The sequence below is a fragment of the Scyliorhinus canicula genome, chromosome 1 (genome assembly GCF_902713615.1).
Source record: "Scyliorhinus canicula chromosome 1, sScyCan1.1, whole genome shotgun sequence".
NCBI lineage: Eukaryota > Metazoa > Chordata > Chondrichthyes > Carcharhiniformes > Scyliorhinidae > Scyliorhinus > Scyliorhinus canicula.
This window is the reverse complement of record NC_052146.1, coordinates 300,524,595-300,548,221: the sequence shown is the minus strand read 5'-3', so window position 1 is coordinate 300,548,221 and position 23,627 is coordinate 300,524,595. Positions and strand designations below refer to the sequence as shown.

Genomic DNA, 23,627 nt, shown 5'->3' with positions numbered 1-23,627 from the left:
ATCCACCCACACCCACACACACAAACCCACACACACACATCCACCCCACACCACACACACAAAACCCACACACACACATCCACCCACACACACACACAAAACCCACACACACACACACACACACAAAACCCACACACACACACACACATCCACCCACACCCACACCCACAAAACCCACACACACACATCCACCCACACACACACACAAAACCCACACACACACACACACACAAAACCCACACACACACACACACACACAAAACCCACACACACACACACACATCCACCCACACCCACACCCACAAACCCACACACCCACACACACACAAAACCCACACACACCACACACACAAAACCCACACACACACACACACATCCACCCACACCCACACCCACAAACCACACACACACACATCCACCCACACCCACACACACAAAACCCACACCCACACATCCACCCCACACACACACACACACATCCACCCACACACACACACACAAAACCCACACACACACATCCACCCACACCCACACCCACAAAACCCACACACACACATCCACCCCACACCCACACACACACATCCACCCACACACACACACAAAACCCACACACACACACACACACAAAACCCACACACACACATCCACCCACACACACACATCCACCCACACACACACACAAAACCCACACACACACACACACACACATCCACCCACACACACACACACAAAACCCACACACACACACAAAACCCACACACACACACACACACAAAACCCACACACACAATCCACCCACACACACACACACAAAACCCACACACACACATCCACCCACACACACACACACAAAACCCACACACACACACACACACACATCCATCCACACACACACACACAAAACCCACAAAACCCACACACACACACAAACCCCCCCACACACACAAAACGCACACACACTCACACACACAAAACCCCCACACATACACACACACCCACACATACACACACAAAACCCACACACACACACACACACCCACAAAACTCACACACACACTCATCCACACACACGTACACACACACATCCACACACACCCACACACACAAAACCCACCCACACACACACACACACACAAAACCCACCCACACACACACACACCCACACATATAAAACCCCCCCCACACACACACAAAACCCACACACACACATCCACACACAACCCACACCCACACACACAAAACCCCCCCCCACACACACACACCCACACACACAAAACCCCCACACACACACACACAAAACCCACACACACACACACAAAACCCACACACACACACACAAAACCCACACACACACACATCCACACACACAAAACCCACACACACACATCCACCCACACACACACACACAAAACCCACACACACACACACACACATCCACCCACACCCACACCCACAAAACCCACACACACACACACACACAAAACCCACACACACACACACATCCACCCACACACACACACAAAACCCACACACACACAAAACCCACACACACACACACACACAAAACCCCACACACACACATCCACCCACACCCACACCACACAAAACCCACACACACACATCCACCCACACCCACACCCACAAAACCCACACACACACATCCACCCACACCCACACACACAAAACCCACACACACACATCCACCCACACCCACACACACAAAACCCACACACACACACAGATCCACCCACACCCACACACACAAAACCCACACACACACACACACACAAAACCACACACACACACACACACATCCACCCACACACACACACACATCCACCCACACACACACACAAAACCCACACACACACACACACACAAAACCCCCACACACCACACACACATCCACCCACACACACACACACAAAACCCACACACACACACACACACACATCCACCCACACACACACACACAAAACCCACACACACACATCCACCCACACACACACACACAAAACCCACACACACACATCCACCCACACACACACACACAAAACCCACACACACACATCCACCCACACACACACAAACCCACACACACACATCCACCCACACACACACACACAAAACCCACACACACACATCCACCCACACACACACACACAAAACCCACACACACACATCCACCCACACACACACACACAAAACCCACACACACACATCCACCCACACACACACAAAACCCACACACACACATCCACCCACACCCACACCCACAAAACCCACACACACACATCCACCCACACACACACACATCCACCCACACACACACACAAAACCCACACACACACACAAAACCCACCCCCACACACACACAAAACCCACACACACACACACAAAACCCACACACACACACACACAAAACCCACACACACACACACACAAAACCCACACACACACACAAAACCCACACACACATCCACCCACACCCACACCCACAAAACCCCCACACACACACACAAAACCCACACCCACACCCACAAACCCCCCCCCCCCCACACACACACACACACACCCACACACACACACACACACACACACAAAACCTACATACATACCCACACCCACACCCACAAAACTCACACACCCACACCCACACACCCACACCCACACCCACACACACACACACAAAACCCACACACACACACACAAAACCCACACACACACACACAAAACCCACACACACACCCACACACACACACACAAAACCCACACACACACACAAAACCCACACATACACACACAAAAACCACACACACATACACACACACCCACACCCACACACACAAACCCCCCCCACACACACAAAACGCACACACACACACACACATCCACACACACACACCCACACACACAAACCCCCCCACACACACAAAACGCACACACACTCACACACACAAAACCCCCACACATACACCCACACCCACACATACACACACAAAACCCACACACACACACACACACCCACAAAACTCACACACACACACATCCACACACACCCACACACACAAAACCCACCCACACACACACACACACACAAAACCCACCACACACACACACACCCACACATATAAAACCCCCCCACACACACACAAAACCCACACACACACATCCACACACACCCACACCCACACACACAAAACCCCCCCACACACACACACACCCACACCCACACACACAAAACCCCCACACACACACACACAAAACCCACACACACACACACAAAACCCACACACACACACATCCACACACACAAAACCCACACACACACACACAAAACCCACACACACACACACAAAACCCACACACACACACATCCACACACACAAAACCCACACACACACACACACAAAACCCACACACACATCCACACAGACCCACACCCACACACACAAAACCCCCCCACACACACACAACCCACACACATCCACTCACACCCACACACAGACACACAACCCCCCCCCCCACACACACTCACACACATCCACACACACCCACACACACAAACCCCACACACACACATACAAAACACACACACACATCCACACACCCACACACACAACCCGCACACACACACACATCCACACACACTCACACACACAACCCACACATACCCCACACACACATACACACACATCCACACACACCCACACACACACAATCCACACACACACACACATCCACACACACACCCACACACGCACACATCCACACACACCCACACACACAACCCACACACACCCCACACACATACACACACATCCACACACACCCACACGCACATACAAAACCCCCACACCCACACACACAACCCACACACACCCCACACCCACACACACAAAACCCCCACAAAAACACACAAAACCCACACACATACACACACATCCACACACACACACACAAAACCCACACACATACACACACAACCCACGCACACACATACAAAACCCACACACACACAAAACCCACACACACCCACACACACACATCCACACACACCCACACACACAAAACCCACACGCACACACCCACAAAACCCACACACATACATACAAAACACACACACACACACACACACACATCCACCCACACACCCACACCCACACACACAAACCCACACACACACATCCACTCACACCCACACACACACACCCACACCCACACACAGAGACACAACCCCCCCCCCCACACACACACACACATCCACACCCACACACACAAAACCCACACACACACAGACAAAACACACACACATCCACCCACCCACACACCCATACACACACACAACCACACACACACCCACACACAGGCACACAACCCACACACACACACACGCCCGCCCACCCATACACACACATGTTACTTTGTGCTGAATGGTGTTGAGCTTAGACCATAGAACAGTATAGCACATTTACATTTACATTTTTAAAAATTCTTCCAATTAAGGAGAACTATGGCGTGGCCAATCCACCTACCCTGTGTGGAGGTCACCACGAGCAGCATAATATGTATTATATGTAAGACACGTATAATGGAGGTACATGGGTAAAACCCTGCCTGCTGGCTCCGCCCAGTAGGCGGTGTATAAATGTGTGTGCTCGCCGGTGCTGCAGCCTTTCTGGTTCCAGCTGCAGGAGGCACAACATCTTTGCTCAATAAAGCCTCGATTATTCCACTACTCTTGTCTTTGTGGGAATTGATAGTGCATCAGCCTGCAAATCCTTTTGGGGGTGGGGGTGAGATCCACACAGACAAGGGGAGAATTAACAAACTCCGCACGGACAGTGACCCGGGACCAAGATCGAACTGGAGTCCTTGGGCACGGTGAGGCAGCAGTGCTAACCATTGCATCACCGTGCCAGCTTAGGTTGAGCCTCATGAGTGTTGTTGGAGCCATACTCACCCAGGCAAATGGAGAGAATTCAATCACGTTCCTGACTTGTGCCTTGTAGATAGTGGACAGGCTTTGGGGGGTCAGGAGGTGAGTTACTCGCCGCAGGATTCCCAACTTCGGATCTCGTCTTGTAGTCCCAATATTTATTTGGCTGGTCCAGTTAAATCTCTGCTCTGTGGTGACCCCCAGGTTGCTGAAGTGGGCGATTCAGCGATGGCAATGCCATTGAATGCCATGGGGTGATGGTTAGACTCTTGCTGCAGATGGTAATTGTCTGGTACTTGGGTGGTCCGAAGTTTAACAGCCCAAACCTGGAATGTTGTCCAGGTCTTGTCGCATCCAGGCACTGATTCCTCCAGTATCTGAGGAGTCGAGAATGGTGCTGGACATTATGCAATCATCAGCGAACATGACCTTATAATGGAGGGCAGGTGACTGATGGGAAGGGTAGCCACTCTCGCATGACCTCTGGGTCAAAGGATGCCTGATGGGAAGGGTAGCCACTCTCACATGACCTCTGGTTCAAAGGTGCCTGATGGGAAGGATAGCCACTATAGCATGACATCTGGATCAAAGGGTGCCTGATGAGGAGGGTAGCCACTCTCGCATGACCTCTGGATCAAAGGGTGCCTGATGGGAAGGGTCCTCTTGCTTGACCTCTGGAGTTTAGCTCCTGCTTCCAAAATTTGCACCACGGCAGTAATGCTAAGTTCTTCTGGCAGAACCCAAAGTCGGTATAGGTGAGCAGGTAATGATTAAAATCATTGAATCTTCGAATCGGTTTAATATTCCAGTAGCCTGTTCGGGTACACAGAGGGAGAATTCAGAATGTCCAATTCACACAACAAGCACATCTTACGGGACTTGTGGGAGGAAACCGGAGCACCCGGAGGAAACCCTGGCAGACACGGGGAGAACGTGCAGACTCCGCACAGACAGTGACCCAAGCCGGGAATGAAAACTGGGATCCTGGAGCTGTGAAGCACCAGTGCTAACCACTGTGTTACCGTGTCGCCCTCTATCAATGCAAGCTGTTATTGTTGCCATTAAACTGGAGGAAAAGTATATTTTTTGGTGAGTAATGTAACGGACTGAACACCAGGCACTCAACTGCTGCCAAAACCACAAGAAATAGAGCAGGAGTCGAGCGTATGGCCTGTCGAGTTTGCTCCTCCACCCGTATGATCATGGCTGATCTTGTCCATCGCGAGCCATTCCTCCGTTTCGTTCAAACTTGTTCCATTGCTGGCTTCCCAACTTCTCTCAATTCCATTACTCAATACCCTGCCCGAAAACTTTGACAGAATGCAGCGCGGAATCATGTTAACTGGGACTCGGCTGAGAAACTCTGTATGTTCAAAAACATTCTTAAATCAAAAGAAGTAATCAATATGCTGCAAACCACATCAACTGCAAACATTTATCGGCACAGAATTGTAGAAACCATGGGCTGGATTCTCCGTAGCCCAACGCCGAAATCGCGAACGGCGATCGGGCGGAGAATGGATTCCGTCACCGGCCGCGCTCCCCCCCTCCTCCCCCTCCTATCCGGCGCCATCATGACGTGCGCTGCACGCCATTTCACCGCAATTAGCGCATCATCGGCCGGCCCACCCGCGATGCTCCGCCCCCGATGAGCCGTGTTCCCGACTGCACGGTCATGAACCTGGCGTGCCGTCTGCGGACAGTGTCCTTCACCGCCACTATCGTCCAGGCTCCATGCCGCTGGCTGGGCGGGGGGCTTCTGCTAGGGCTGGGGGGGCTGGCGGGGGGTGGGCCAGTGGGTGGGCATTGGGATCGCAGTTGGTGGGTTAGGGTTCTAGCACAGCCGGCGCCATGGTTTACGGCACAACCATTGAAGGTCGTCAGCCCTGCGCATACGCAACCCCGGACCCGGCCATTTTCGGCGTGATCCGTCAGAGTTTCACGCGGTGCCGGTGATAGCTCCTCGTCGGTGCTGGAGTCGGTGAGGGGTTTGCGCTGATTCTCCTGGCGTTTACCCTCGCGGACTCTCCGTTTGCGCCGGCCTTAGCCTCAGAAACGGAGAATCCAGCCCCTTATCAATGCTGAACAGCAACCATTGATCTGCCATTGGTGGTGGTAAAATCCTGGTGGAAAGCTACCTTCTCTCCACCAAAAGGTCAGGGTTGGGGATGTTCAGCGCCAACTGCACGATGTTCAAAACCTTCGCAACTCCTCCGATACTGGCGGTGTGGGTGCCCGAGGTGTAGCAAGTCCTGGACAACATTCCGGCTTGGATTGATAAGTGATAAATAGCTTCCACTCTCCATAAATTTGAGACAATCCATGTATCCTAACTGGCACCTGTGGTGATATGAATCACTGTAAGTACACAAGGGGTTAATGTAAGTACACATAGACTAGATAGACACTAGAGGGAGCACCAGAGACATGACACACAGACATTCAACCAATAGGTCAGTAAGATAGGACACGACCAATGGGCATTCACGATACACACAGAGGTGACACTACCACAGGGGGGCATTACACCAACCCATATATAAAGGACACAGCACACATGATCTGCCTCTTTCCAGTGGAGACACTCAGTGAGTACAGACACAGGATTGATTGAACATCACACCCACCATGTGGATTGTAGCAGACTGGTTCGTCAGTCTGAGTAGCTATAGAAGGATTAACAGTAGAGTCGAATCCAAGTAGGGGAATTGTAAACAGTTCAATAAACGTGTTGAAGCTATCTCCAAGTCTGAACCTTCCTTTGTCAGAGTGAACATCAAGGAAGCAGCTTATGCTACATCAAGAGCATAACAAAACAGCACCAAGTCCCATTCATCCATCATCCCTGTGCTCACGAACCAACATTGACTCCCATTGAAGTAGCACTTCAATATCAAAATTCTCAACCTTGTTGTTTTCAACTCCCTCCTCATCCCTCACAACAATTGGGAGCCGGAGGAGGCCATTCAGCCCCTCAAGCCTGCTCCGCCATTCAATGAGTTCACGGCTGACTGGATTGTGGCCTCAACCCCACGTTCTTGCCTACCAGTATCGACTAAAAGTCTGACTAACTCAACTTTGAATATATTCACTGACTCACAGCTCGCTGGGGAAGAGAATTTCTGAGAGTAAATGGGAGAGCCCTAATTTTTAGGGGCTGGTTTAGCTCACTGGGCTAAATCGCTGGCTTTTAAAGCAGACCAAGTAGGCCAGCAGCACGGTTCAATTCCCGTACCAGCCTCCCCGGACAGGCGCCGGAATGTGGCGACTAGGGGCTTTTCACAGTAACTTCATCGAAGCCTACTCGTGACAATAAGCGATTTTCATTTCATTTCATTTATACCATGTCCTCCGCGTTCTGGACTCTCTCCCTATCTCAGTCATCACCTCCAGTTCCACAATCCTCTAAGACCTTTCAGCTTATCGAATGCAGGCCTCACGCACATCTTTGATTTAACTGCTGCTGCCCCACCTTACTTTCAGCTGACTGGATTCTGGAACTGATGCACAATCAATTACACAAAGGTAACAGTTGGATGTAATTGAGGCTTCATTACACTAAGATGTGTGGCATCCAGCTGGCGAAATGGCTGCTGTATGGGGGGCACACATATTTATACTCCGCCTACTGGGCGGAGCCAGCAGGCAGGGAACTTCTCCCATACCTGTAGTACAGGGGCCTTACCACAAAGCACCACATTGACATCCTCTATATACAATATATACAGCAGTGGTGACTATCACATTCACCCCCTGTTAAAAAATTGAGTCCGGCGGGGGTGGTGGAGAACTATATACAAAAAGATGTGTTTTAAAAGTACAGATAATATTTCAAATTCAGGTGGTCTGGAGCCTTGATCTGCCGTTGAGAGCGCCGCACTGCTGGTGGCGACTCCGGCGTCAGTTTGGTCTTCGGTGACTCCGGGAGCGTGTCGAGATCCTTTTCATCCCCAGGTGTGGGCAGGGGGAGGACAGATTGTCCTGGAGCGGGGGCTGCGGTGGGGTGCACCGGGGGAGGGGAGGGTGGCACCGGGTCGGAGGGGGGGTGGGTGGGAAACCAGCTGGTGCCAGGTCCCTGAGGGAGACGGTGTATTGGCAGCCGCCGGGGTACGGTACGTAGGCATACAGCGGGTTGGCGTGCAGTAGCTGTACCCTCTCAACCAACGGGTCCGCCTTGTGGAGTCAAACCTGTCTACGGAGGAGAACGGGTCCTGGAGCTGCCAGCCATGTCAGGAGCGAAACCCCGGAGGTGGACTTCCGAGGGACGGCAAAGAGACGTTCATGGGGGGTTTCATTAGTCGCAGTGCACAGAAGCGACCAAATGGAGTGAAGGGAGTCGTGGAGGACCTCCTGCCAGCGGGAGGCCGGGATATTCCTGGACCGTAGGGCCAGCTGAACGGCCTTCCAGACCGTCCCATTCTCCCGCTCCACCTGCCAGTTTCCCCGGGGGTTGTAGCTGGTCGTCCTGCTTGAGGCAATGCCCTTGTTGAGCAGGAACTGACGCAGCTCATCGCTCATGAATCAGGATCCCCTGTCACTGTGGATGTAGGCAGGGAAGCCGAACAGAGCGAAGATGGTTTTGAGGGCTTTGATGACGGTGGCAGATATCATATCAGGGCATGGGATGACGAAGGGGAATCGGGAATATTCATCGACCACACTAAGAAAGTACGTGTTACGGTCGGTGGAGGGGAGGGCCCCTTTGAAGCCCACGCTGAGACGCTCAAAGGGGCGGGAGGCCTTCACCAGGCCCGCACGGTCTGCCCGGTAGAAGTACGGTTTACACTCCACGCAGACCTGGCAGACTCTGGTGATCGCCCTGACTTCCTCGATGGAGTAGGGCAGGTTGTGGGCCTTGATGAAATGATAAAAACGTGTGACCCCCAGGGTGACAGAGGTTGTCGTGCAGAGTCCAGAGTCGGTCCACCTATGTGCTGGCACACGTACCTCGGGATAGGGCATCGGGGGGCTCGTTGAGCTTACTAGGGCGATACAAAATCTCGTAGTTGTAGGTGGAGAGCTCGATCCTCCACCTCAGGATTTTATAGTTTCTGACCTTACCCCGCTGTGTGTTATTAAACATGAAGGCAACCGACCGTTGGTCAGTGAGGAGAGTGAATCTCCTGCCAGCCAGGTAATGCCTCCAATGCCGCACAGCTTCAACGATGGCTTGTGCCTCCTTTTCGACGGAGGAGTGCTGAATTTCGGAGGCATGTAGGGTGCGGGAAAAGAATGCCACGGGCCTGCCTGCCTGGTTGAGGGTGGCGGCCAGAGCGACGTCTGATGCATCGCTCTCGACTTGGAATGGTAATGTTTCGTCAACCACATGCATCGCGGCCTTGACAATGTTGGCCTTGATACTGTTGAAGACCTGGTGAGCCTCGGCCGTCAGGGGAAAAACAGTGGATTGAATGAGTGGACGAGCCTTGTCCGCGTAGTTTGGGACCCACTGGGCGTAATAAGAAAAGAACCCCAGGCATCGTTTGAGGGCCTTGGAGCAGTGGGGAAGGGGGAGTTCCATGAGGGGGCGCATGCGGTCGGGATCGGGCCCCAGAACTCTGTTCTGGACCACATAGCCGAGGATGGCTAAGCGGTTCATGCTGAACACACACTTCTCCTTGTTGTAGGTGAGTTTGAGGAGAGTGGCGGTGTGGAGAAATTTGGCAAGGTTGGCGTTGTGGTCCTGCTGATCGTGGCCACAGATGGTGAAAGTGGCCCGCAGTCTGTAACGGTCAACCATTCGGTCCATCTCCCGTTGGAAGACCGAAACCTCGTTGGTGACGCCAAAGGGAACCCTAAGAAAGTGATAAAGGCGGCATCTGCCTCGAAGGCAGTGTATGGACAGTCCGCCTTGCGGATGGGGAGCTGGTGGTAGGCAGATTTCAGGTCCACAGTTGAGAAGACCCAGCACTGTGCAATCTGATTGACCATATCAGATATGCGAGGGAGGGGGTACGCGTCGAGCTGCGTGTACCGGTTGATGGTCTGACTGTAGTCCATGACCATCCTGTGTTTCTCCCCAGTTTTCACAACTACCACTTGGGCTCTCCAGGGGCTGTTGCTGGCCTCGATGATGCCTTCCCGAAGCAGCCGCTGGACTTCGGACCTGATGAAGGTCCTGTCCTGGGAGCTGTACTGTCTGCTCCTGGTGGTGACGGGTTTGCAATCCGGGGTTAGGTTTGCAAATAGGGAAGGTTACAGCGAAGTGACCCTTCTTGCCACCGGCCTTGCAGAGGGCGCTCCGGGCCGGGCAGGGCTGTCGGGGGTGTTTGGACTACCCACAGAAGTAGCATTTGGGCCCCCCCCGGGGCTGGTTGGCTGCCGCGCGGCACAGGCGTGGGGTTGGCTGAGGGAGGTCGCTGGTTGGGGTCCACAATGGGGAGGCCGTCTCCGGAGTCCACAATGCACGGGGGGTGTGGGCCACGTGGTCGGGGGCGTAGGCCTGGATGTTGCGTGAAGTGACCGTAAGTGAGAGCGCTAGCTTTTTGGTTTCCGCGAGGTGGAGAGTGGCCCCTTCTAAGAGACACTGGCGGATGTAATTGGACTCTATGCCCGTAACAAATGCGTCTCTCATGAGCAGATTCGAGTGTCCCGTGGCCGAAACGGCCTGGCAGTCACAGTCTCTAACTAAGGGAACCAGGGCTCGCCAGAAACCTTCCACTGACTCACCAGGAAGTTGCCGACGCGTGGGAGAGGAGGTGCCGAGCGCAGAGTGTGTTAGGCCGCTGAGCGTAGTTTTCCTTCAGTAGCGCCATGGCTTCTGCGTAGGTCGGTGCGTCCTGGATAAGCGGAAAGACGTTGGAGCTCAGCCGCGTGTAAAGGATCTGGAGCTTCTGGTATTGGGTCTGGCGCAGACCCGATGTACACCTCAAAACAGGCTAGCCAATGTTCAAAGTCCTTTTTGGCATTGTCTGCTTGCGGATGCAGCTGCAGGCAATCCGGCTTGATGTGGTGGTCCATCTGTGAAAACATAGTGTAATAAATTGATGCACGATCAATTACACAAAGACGAGAGTTGGATGCAATCGAGGCTTTATCACACTGAGATGTGTGGCCTCCTACAGCAGCTGGCGAAATGGCTGCTGTACGGGGAGCACACATATTTATACTCTGCCTACTGGGCGGAGCCAGCAGGCAGGGATCTACCCCCGAACCTGTAGTACAGGAGCCTTACCATAAAACACCTACACCGACATCCTCTATATATAATATGTACAGCAGTCGTGACTATCACAGGAACTCCGTCCGGAAACCTCCCTGCCTCATTTTCCCCTTCGGAAGCTGCTCAAAACATCCCTCTTTGACAAAGCATAGACTCACCCGCCCTCATGTGTCCAGGTGTCAAATTTATTTTGCTAACGTTCCTGTAAAGCACTTTGGGACATTTTGCTATTCCCGTAACTTCCCGAGAGCGGCAATCTCTGGCGGACCGCCACTCCACTGCGAAGCCCATGTCTCACCCAACATTCCTCACTCAGGCTGAGTGAGATAGGAGCAGCGAAGCGCCTAACCCCCGACTCCCCCCCCCCCCCCCCGACACCCCCCTCCCTCCCCCCACTCCCTGCGTGCTCCCTCCCCTCCGGCACGATGCCCGTGGACAAACTGAGCTTCAGCAAGATAGGAAACGCCTCCTTTTTACGACATTCACTGCCATAAAAGAGTGGGGGTGGGGTCAGGTCGGATCGAAGAGGTGGGGGGGGCCCTCAGGTCAGATTGGGGGGAGGGGGGAGATTTTGGGGGGAGGGTGCGGGTCAGACCAGAGAGAGGGGAGGATTGAGTCAAACCGGGAGGGTGGGGTCGAGGCAGACCGAACGGGTGGGGGGGTGGTGGGCGTCAGGAGAGAGGGGGGGATCAGATTGGAGAGGGTGGCAGGTTGGACTGAGGAGGGGGAGGTGTCAGTCCGGGAGAGGGGGGAGTCGGACTGTGGGGGAGGGGGGTCAGTCTGGAAGGGGCAGGATCGGACCGAGTCACACCGGGGGGGGGGGGGGGGGGTCCCCTGGGAGAGGTGTGTGTGTGTATGTGTGTGTGTGTGATGCCTTGTGCAAGGCTGGGTCTGGGTTGTTTAAATAGTTACCAAGGCGGTCAAAGTGAATTTGGCCCTGTACCTCTTTCAGAGTAACCATCCGGGTAAAACTGGCAGTGCCACCCAAAGTTAACGATTTAAATCACTTCTGTCGGGTGGTTCCCAGAGGAGTTTAGCTCTTCTGGGCAATTTCCAGGTAAAGCCCTGCATGGGAACTCATTGGAGAGTGCTAAACTGGGAAACCAGGAAGTTGTGGGCCAACATTAAGGGTGCTATATAAATTCAGGTTGTCATGTCCAACCACCTCCTTGTTGCTGTTTCAATTTGAGCTGGCGGACCACGGGGGGAGAGCTCAGCACCTCTGTCGAATTAGCAGAAAGTGGAATCTAGCATGTCACGTGTGCAGGCACCCAGATCCCTGGGCAGGGTAGCGGTTAGCACTGCTGCTTCACAGCGCCCGGGTCCTGGTTTCGATTCGCGGCCTGGGTCACTGTCTGTGCAGAGTCTGCATGTTCTCCCTGTCTGCGTGGATTTGCTCCGGGTGCTCCGGTTTCCTCACACAGTCCAAAGATGTGCGGATTAAGTGGGGATAAGGCGGAGGAGTGGGCCGAGGTATGGTGGGTAGGTGCAGACCGGTGTCTGGATCCTATGGATTTTCTGGATCATTTCAAGGCCGTGGTTTGGTCGCTCTGATGAGATAGTTGACTGAATGGTGGTGTTTGATTGTGAGGGAGGAGCTGGCCAGAGTTGATTGGAAAAGGAGCCTAGCAGGGAGGACAGTGGAACAGCGATGGCAGGAGTTTTTGGGGATTATTCGGGAGGCACAGCAGAAATTTATCCCAAGGAGGAGGAAACATACTAAGGAGAGGGAAAGGCTGATTAAGGAAGGCAAGGACAGCATAAAAACAAAAGAAAAAGCATACAAAGTGGCGAGGATTAGTGAGAAGCCAGAGGATTGTGAAGCCTTTAAAAGCGAACAGAGGACAACTAAAAAAGCAATAAGGGGAGAGAAGATGAAATATGAGTGCAAGCTATCTAGTAATAGAAAAGAAGATAGGGAGAGTTTTTTCAATGTATAAAAGGTAAGAGAGAGGCAAAAATAGACATTGGACCACTAGAAAACGAGGCTGGAGAAGTAATAAGGGGAAACAAATAAATGGCAGAGGAACTGAATAGATACTTTGCATCAGTCTTCACGGTGGAAGCCACCAGTGGGATGCCAGAGCTCCAGGAGAACCAGGGGACAGAGGTGAGTGCAGTGGCCATCACTAAAGAGAAAGTCCTGGGGAAACTGAAAGGTCTGAAGGTGACTACGTCACCTGGACTGGATGGACTACACCCCAGGATTCTAAAGGAGATAGCTGAGGAAATTGTGGAGGCATTACTGATGATCTTTCAGGAATCACTGGAGGCAGGAAGGGTCCCAGAGGACTGGGAAGTAGCTAATGTAACACCACTGTTTAATAAGTAGGGAGGCAGAAGACGGGAAATTATAGGCCGGTTAGCCTGACTTTGGTCATTGGTAAGATTTTATAGTCCATTATCAAAGATGAGATCGCGGAGTACTTGGAAGTGCATGGTAAAATAGGACTGAATCAGCACGGCTTCGTCAAGGGGAGGTCATGTCTAACAAATCTGTTAGAGTTCTTTGAGGAAGTAACAAGGAAGTTAGACAAAGGAGAACTAGTGGACGTGATTTATTTAGATTTCCAGAAGGTCTTTGACAAGGTGCCACATAGGAGGCTGTTAAATAGGTTAAGAGCCCATGGTGTTAAGGGTAGGATCCTGGCATGGATAGGGGATTGGCTGACTGGCGAAAGGCAAAGAGTGGGGATAAAGGGTCTTTTACAGGGTGGCAGCCGGTGACTAGTGGTGTGCCTCAGGGGTCGGTGCTGGGACCACAACTTTTCACAATATACAGTAATGATCTGGAGGAAGGAACTGAAGGCACTGTTGCTAAGTTTGCAGATGATACAAAGATCCGTAGAGGGACCGGTAGTATTGAGGAAGCAAGGGGGCTATAGAAGGACATGGACAGGCTAGGAGAGTGGGCAAAGTAATGGCAGATGGAATACAATGTGGAAAAGTGTGAGGTTATGCACTTTGGAAGGATAAATTTATGCATAGACTATTTTCTAAATAGGGAAATGCTTAGGAAAACAGAAGCACAAAGGGACTTGGGAGTCCTTGTTTACGATTCTCTTATTCTCTTAAAGGTTAACGTGCAGGTTCAGTCGGTAGCTGGGAAGGCAAATGCAATGTCAGCATTCATGTCAAGAGGGATAGAATACAAGAGCAGGGATGAATTTCTGAGGCTGTATAAGGCTCTGGTCAGACCACATTTGGAGTATTGTGGGCAGTTTGGGGCCCCGTATGGAAGGGAAAATGTGCTTGCCTTGGAAATGGTCCAGAGGAGGTTCGCAAGAATGATCCCTATAATGAACAGCTTGTCGTATGAGGAACGGTTGAGGACTCTGGGTCTGTACTCGTTGGAGTTTAGAAGGATGAGGGGGGATCTTATTGAAACTTACAGGATACTGCAAGGTCTGGATAGAGTGGATGGGGAGAGGATGTTTTCACTTGTAGGAAAAACGAGAAACAGAGGACACCATCTCAGACTAAAGGGACGATCCTTTCAAACAGAGATGAGGAGGAATTTCTTCAGCCAGAGGGTGGTGAATCTGTGGAACTCTTTGCCGCAGAAGGCTGTGGAGGCCAAATCACTGAGTGTCTTTAAGACAGATAGAGGTTTTGATCAATAATGGGATCAGGGGTTATGGGGAGAAGGCAGGAGAATGGAGATGATTTAATGTGTCTGTGTGTGCAGGAGTGGTCATGTGGGAGTGTGTGTGTGAGAATGTGTGCAGTAGATTGTGTGCAGGAGAATGCGTGTGGGAGTATGCGTGCAGGAGAATGTGCCATGATTGAATGGCAGAGCAGAATGGCCGAATACTGCTTCTATGCCTAATGGTATTATGATCTTATGGAGTGGAGTGGATCACTTTGTATTTCCAGCTGGGTTCGCATGCCAGAGACTGGACAACATGGCCCTATTTAGCAATGCTGTAAATAATCCCTAGCCACTGAGCAGCAGCTGCGTACTGGTCAGTTTATCCCCCCGTGAAGCAAAGAACTATAATTAACCACAGCGTATGTTGTTGTGCAGTATCTGTCTTAAAGGGAAATTCCTGCATCGCTCAATGCAGCCACACACACTCTAGCATTCACACACTCTTTCTCACACACACACTTTCACACACACACTCACACACACACACTCTCACACACACACACTCACCCACACACATGCACCCACACACATGCACACTCACACACACTCTCTCACACACTCCCACACACACTCTCACACACACATTCACACACTCTCACACACTCCCACACACTCACACTCCCACACACACTCTCACACACACACTCTCACACACACACTCACACAAGCACACTCACACACACTCTCACGCACACACTCACACACACACACACACTCTCACACATGCACATTCACACACTCTCATGCACACACTGCCACACACACACTCTCACTCTCACAATCAAACTCTCACATACACCCACCCACACACTCTCACACACGCACACCCACCCACACACTCTCACACACACACACACTCCCACACACACACACTCACACACACAATCTCACACACACACTCCCGCACACACACGCACACAATCCCGCACACACACTCTCACACACACACTCTCACACACATTCTCACACATATACATTCTCACACACTAACACACAGTCCACATACATTTTCACACGCAGACTCCCACACACGCACTCACACGCAACACGCCAACACACATTCTCACATACTCTCACACACACACACTCGCGCACACATTCTCACACACACACTCACTCACATATTTTCACACACACACTCGCACACACATTCTCACACGCACACTCCCACTCACATTCTCACACACCCACACACATTCACACACACACTCTCACACACACACACTCCCACACTCATTCACACTCACACTCCCACACACATTCTCACACTCACACTCCCACACACATTCTCACACACATTCTCACACACACACTCCCACACACACTCTCACACACACTCTCACAAACTCCCACACACACACTCACCCACACACACACTCTCACACACACACCCCCCGCACACATTCTCACACACACTCTCACCCACACACACACACACTCACACACACACCCCCCCCCACACACACACACACTCTCACCCACACACACACACACACACACTCTCACAAACACACCCCCCACACACATTTTCACACACACACTCTCCCACACATTCTCACACACACACCCCCCGCACATTCTCACACACACACCCCCCGCACATTCTCACACACACTCTCACCCACACACACACTCTCACCCACACACACACACGCTCTCACACACACACCCTGCACACATTCTCACACACATTCTCACCCACACACACTCTCACCCACACACACACACACACACTCTCACACACACACACCCCCCGCACACATTTTCACACACGCACTCTCCCACACACATTCACCCGCACACGTTCTCATACACACATTCCCTCACGCATTCTCCTGCACACAATCTACTGCACACATTCTCACACACACACTCCCACATGCACACTCCTGCACACACAGACACATTCCCGCACACATTCTCACACACACAGACACACACGCACTCCTGCACACATTCTCTGGCCGGTCTGGACGGCGTTGCCCACGGCGCTGACCGCCTTCTGCTCCCAGGCCCGGAAGTTGGCTGGGAGGTGTGTGTGGGGAGTGAAGTGTGTATATGCAGCTGCACCTTGTCAGCCTCCTGAGTGCCAATCCCGGAGCTGGCAAATCCGGCACCGTTTCCCATTGGAATCGGTTGTGTTCCGCGTGGCGCCGGTTCTAGCCCTTTATCGGTTGCTGAATATGTCCAGCTGAGGTGCCGGCTTTGCCTTCGTAGAACTCGAATAATCCTGGCCCGGTGTCAACACTTCAGTCTCAGAAACGGAGAATTCAGCCGATTGTCTTCATGATGTTAAAGTTAATACTACTGTGTCAGTAATAAAGCTTGTTTTAAAATACCACATCCCTATTTCTCGTGCAACCACTCCTGGAGTGAGGGTATGCTTTCCTCACAGCCTTACAACATGATAATAAAATACTGGGGTTTCTGTCCGTTGCCCTAGCAACTGCTAGGGTCTGGCTTGGGATCATAATAGGAGGGGGGGTTGGGAGGGGGGGCGAATGGCCTAAGTGAGAGAGAACAATGGTTTTAATTGGTGCAAAGGCATCATCGGCAGAGGTGAGAGAATGAACAGATCGATTGTTACAGAAGTATCATGGCAGAGAGAGGGGAGTTTGAAGATGCTTCTGAAAACAAACTTGGGGGATGGGGGGGAGGATTGAGTAGGAAAGAATGGAACAGGAAATGGTGTTGGATGTGGTGGTGGAGGGGTGTGTGTGTGTGGGGGGTGGGAGTGAATAGGGGGACGTTGTTGGTAGGGGATGGTAGGAAGCTGTCAGCAGAGGCCTAGTCTGAACAATGGTAATAGAGAGCAGGAATGACGGAAGGTGGAGGGGTAACCGGGAATGTGAGGAGGAGATGTGGACGGAAGAATTAAGGGGGGCAGTGACCCAGAAGAGACAGGGCAAAGTGAGTTGAAATAGGGGTTGAGGGGGCAACACGGTGGCGCAGTGGTTGGCACTGCTGCCTCCCGGCGCTGAGGACCCGGGTTCGATCCTGGCCCTGGGCCACCGTCCGTATGGAGTTTGCACATTCTCCCCGTCTCTATGTGGGTTCCACTCCCCGCCCCACCCAACCCAAAGATGTGCAGGTTAAGTGAATTGCCCCTTAATTGGAAAAAAATAATTGGGTACTCTAAATTTATTTTTAAAAGATGACTGACGATGAGGGGCTGTGAGAATATGGTTGGAAACGTGTGTGAGAGAGTTTATAGGGAGGGAATGGTTAGTCACTCAGTGTAGAGGTTCAGGAAGGTAAGGACTGAGAGTGTCTCGCTGGGACAATGGGGTGAGGCTCCAAAGGGTGGAGGAGGGAAGAGAACATCAAAGGCAGATCTGAAAACAGAAAATCCACGAGTGGAACCAATGAGAGCTCTCAAAGTCAATCAGAGGTCTGACATTGACCTGTAGAGAGGGGACAGCTTGGAGTGCGGATGAACGCATGTCTAAATTCCACAGCATATATTGACTGCGAGAGATCCAGCAGCATTGTGATGGACAGAGTGGAAATGCCAGAGGTCTCTGATGGAGAGGCAAGGTGGTTTGGACAACACGGGCAGCACAGTAGTCTTGTGGATAGCACAATTGCTTCACAGCTCCAGGGTCCCAGGTTCGATTCCGGCTTGGGTCACTGTCTGTGCGGAGTCTGCACGTTCTCCCCGTGTGTGCGTGGGGTTCCTCCGGGTGCTCCGGTTTCCTCCCACAGTCCAAAGATGTGCAGGTTAGGTGGATTGGCCATGATAAATTGCCCTTAGTGTCCAAAATTGTCCTTAGTGTTGGGTGGGGTTACTGAGTTATGGCGATAGGGTGCAGGTGTTGACCTTGGGTAGGGTGCTCTTTCAAAGAGCCGGTGCAGACTCGATGGGCCGAATGGCCTCCTTCTGCACTGTAAATGGAATGAATGAATGAATGAATGATAATCCTTGGGATGAAGCGCAGGTTGGCTACTGTCAACTCAGACAGAAAAGTATTTTGGCCTGTCTCTCTCTGTTTTCAATTTTAACGAGTTATTGCAAGGATGAAACCCAATGATTATAGTTACTTACTGTTTTGGGAAAAAGGTTTTTTTTTGGGTTTATGGGATCTTGTTACCGAATTGGAACAGTTAAGGGGGAATTCATTATGGGTTATACATAGACTACTGTAGCTGTGCGGGGTCTTTATGTTTGTAGTTGATAGAAATTCTGACTGTGGGTGTTGATACAAATATTAACTAAATTCATAGAATAAAGCTTGTTTATTGATTAAAAGCACCTGATAACACCTGAAAGACAGGTTCTAGTGCTCATCGTAACCAAAATCTATAAACAGTTGTAGGTCAGGTGAACTCCATGATATACTTTGGAGTTTTCTAAACCCTGGCCCATAACAGCCGGTGATAGATTCTTGTTAGGGAAGGGAATCAAAGGATATCGCGTGTAGATCGGAACCACTGTGGAATCCGAAGCACAATCAGATCCGCGGTGATCTTATTGAATGGCGGAGCAGGCTCGAGGGGGCGAATGGCCTACTCCTGCTCCTATTTCATATGTCCACATGTTTGTATGAGTGTGGTTGATGAAGGCCTGGGGATGAATGTAAAATATGTCCAATTAAAGCTTTGACATTGTGTGGTTTACTATTTCCAGTGTAAGTTGCCTGATGATATGATAGTTCTGTTGTTGTTCCTTGTGTAGGCATTACTAATCAACAATGGACTGCCAGAGCACCATCAATGAGAACACTCAAGTCCCCCCTGATGGCATTGGGACACAGCAGCCTGTCCAACCACCAACATCACCACCCAGCACCCAACAATCGGAGACGCAGGCGATAGATGTCCCTGCTGAAATCACCCCGGCATTGCCCCGGCCGCCAGAGGACAGCCCAAAACCTGTTGACGTGCCCGATCAGGCACCGATGAAGACGGCCTCCTTAAATGCGAAGGAGGCAGCTCCTGTTCGGAGTGGCCCAGCCATCCCTGACATTGCTGAGGAACTCGACAGGCAGCTGGAGGACATCATCAAGACCTACGGCTCCGGGAAAAGCTTCGCCGTCAAGGAGGCGAAGGGCGACGCAGAGCGGGGTGAGGCCTTGAACATTGGAGACGGGGAATCTGAAGACTGCAACGGGGAGGCTGAGATTGAGCAACCGGAGGCTGCAGTGCTCGGTGAAGCAAACAGGGAGATGGGTAAGGAACAGAAACTGGAGAAGAAGAAACTGAAAGGACTGGGTGAGTAGAAATGAATCTCTTCACCTGCTGAAGTTGATAAGCGTCTCCAATTCCATTTTGAAAGCCTCAACTGCATCTGTTTTCACCACGCTCTCAGGCAGCGCATGCCAGACCCCAATCGCTGGTTGCACAAGTGTTTTTCTTCATGTCGTCATTCATTCATTTGTCCCTTGCCTTAGCCCGGTGTCCTCTGATTCCTCACCCCCGATCCACTCTGCCCCGGCACCTTGTGATTTTTAACCTCCAGCATAACCTTGCCATTTTCTCTAAGCAGCACTAGTTCCAGCGTCTCCAATGTAGCCATCGGACCGAAGATGGTGGTGTCGTGGTAGAGTCACTAGATTGGTAATCCTGAGGCCCAGTTTTATGCTGTGGGGGTGTGGTCCAAATCTCACCATTGTAGCTGAGTTAGTTAATAATAAAGGAATTGAAAGCGGGTCGTTAGTAATGGTGACCGCGCAACTATCATTGATTATTGTTTGAAAACCCATCTGGTTCGCTAATGCCTTTTGAAGGAAGGAAATTTGTCATCCTCAGCTGGTTCAGCCTATCTGTGACTCCAGATCCTCAGCAATGTCCTCTGAACTGGTCTAGAGTTCAGGGGCAATTAGGAATGGACAGAAAGTGTAGGTCTTGCCAGGAATTGTCACCTACCACGAAAGAATGCTAACGACCCCAGGCCCACAATTTCTATAGCCCGAGAGCAAATAAAATGAAGATATAGATCAGCCATGCTTCTAATTGAATGGTGGGACAAGCTCGGGGAGTTACATAGAACAGCACAGCACAGAACAGGCCCTTCGGCCCTCTATGTTGTGCCGAGCATTGTCCGAAACCAAGATCAAGCTATCCCACTCCCTGTCATTCTGGTGTGCTCCATGTGCCTATCCAATAACCGCTTGAAAGTTCCTAAAGTGTCCGACTCCACTATCACAGCAGGCAGTCCATTCCACACTCTAACCACTCTCTGAGTAAAGAACCTACCTCGGACATCCCTCCTATATCTCCCACCCTGAATCTTATAGTTATGCCCCCTTGTAACAGCTACATCCACCCGAGGAAATAGTCTCTGAACGTCCACTCTATCGATCCCCCTCATCATCTTATAAACCTCTATTAAGTCGCCTCTCATCCTCCTCCGCTCCAAAGAGAAAAGCCCTCGCTCCCTCAACCTTTCCTCATAAGACCTATCCTCCAAACCAGGCAGCATCCTGGTAAATCTCCTTTGCACCCTTTCCAATGCTTCCACATCCTTCCTATAATGAGGTGGCCAGAACTGCACACAGTACTCCAAATGTGGTCTCACCAGGGTCATGTATAGTTGCAGCATAACCCCGCAGCTCTTAAACTCAAGCCCCCTGTTAATAAACGCTAACACACTATAAGCTTCTTCATGGCTCTATCCACTTGAGTGGCAACCTTCAGAGATCTGTGGACATGAACCCCAAGATCTCTCTGTTCCTCCACATTCCTCAGAACCTTGCCATTGACCCTGTAATCCGCATTCAAATTTTTTCTACCAAAATGAATCACCCCGCATTTATCAGGGTTAAACTCCATCTGCCATTTTTCGGCCCAGCTCTGCATCCTGTCAATATCTCTTTGCAGCCTACAACAGCCCTCCACCTCATCCACTACTCCACCAATCTTGGTGTCATCAACAAATTTACTGACCCACCCTTCAGTCCCCTCCTCCATGACCCCTGTAATGAAATGAAAATGAAATGAAAATCACTTATTGTCACAAGTAGGCTTCAAATGAAGTTACTGTGAAAAGCCCCTAGTCGCCACATTCCGGCACCTGTTTGGGGAGGCTGGTACGGGAATTGAACCGTGCTGCTGGCCTGCCTTGGTCTGCTTTAAAAGCCAACGATTTAGCCCAGTGTGCTAAACAGTAGATAGGACTTCAAACTAAATAGCTGGCGGGGTGAGGGTATGGAAAATTAGAAAGTCAAAGTTAAAGAAGAGGGTAGAAGTGCAGGTTAATGATGAGCATTTTAAGCTAGTTAAAGGGAAGGAGGCTCAGGAGGGGTTAGCAAAGTTTCCAGAACAAGTAATAGAGCAGATAGTATGGAAAGCAGCACTTCAGGTAGAGCAGACGAGGGGACAGCTATGAGAAGGGGCCAGTCGATGCAGGACTGAGGATGTTGTACTTAAATGCACGCAGTATACGAAACAAGGTACACGAGTTTGTAGCGCACATTTAAATTAACAGTTACGATGTTGTGGGCATCACAGAGACGTGGCTGCAAGGGGATTAAAGCTAGGATGTAAATATCTAAGGATATGTTTCCTATCGAAAGGACAGGCAGATGGGCAAAGGGGACAGGGTTGCATTGTTAGTTAGAAATGAAATTAAATCAATAACAAGAAGCAATATAGGGTCGGAAGGCATAGAATCTGTGTGGGTCGAGTTGAGATGGACTACACTCCAGGGTTCTGAAGCAGATCACTGAGCAGATTGTGGAGGCATTGGTGGTGATCTGTCAGGAATCAGTGAGGGTCCCAGAGGATTGGAAAATGGCTAATGTAACAGCCCTGTTTAAGAAGGGAGGGAGGCAGAAAATGGGACATTATAGGCCAGTTAGCAGGTCTTCAGTCATTGGTAAGATTGTAGAGTCCATTATTAAGGATGAGATTGCAGAGTACTTAGAAGTGCATGG

General features: G+C 51.2%; 1 protein-coding gene across 2 annotated transcripts in view; it reads left to right on the top strand.

The window, feature by feature from the left end:
- Positions 1-23,627, top strand: part of txlnba (taxilin beta a) — a 74,976-nt gene that overhangs the window by 14,870 nt on the left and 36,479 nt on the right. Inside the window, exons 1-2 of one of the 2 annotated variants that reach the window (XM_038816524.1) lie at positions 18,241-18,312; positions 20,429-20,964. In XM_038816524.1, the coding sequence (XP_038672452.1) occupies positions 20,445-20,964 (520 nt within the window). In that variant the 5' untranslated portion in view covers positions 18,241-18,312; positions 20,429-20,444. Of the gene's footprint in view, positions 1-18,240; positions 18,313-20,428; positions 20,965-23,627 lie in introns of those variants that run through there. The other variant, XM_038816516.1, reaches the window with a different exon arrangement.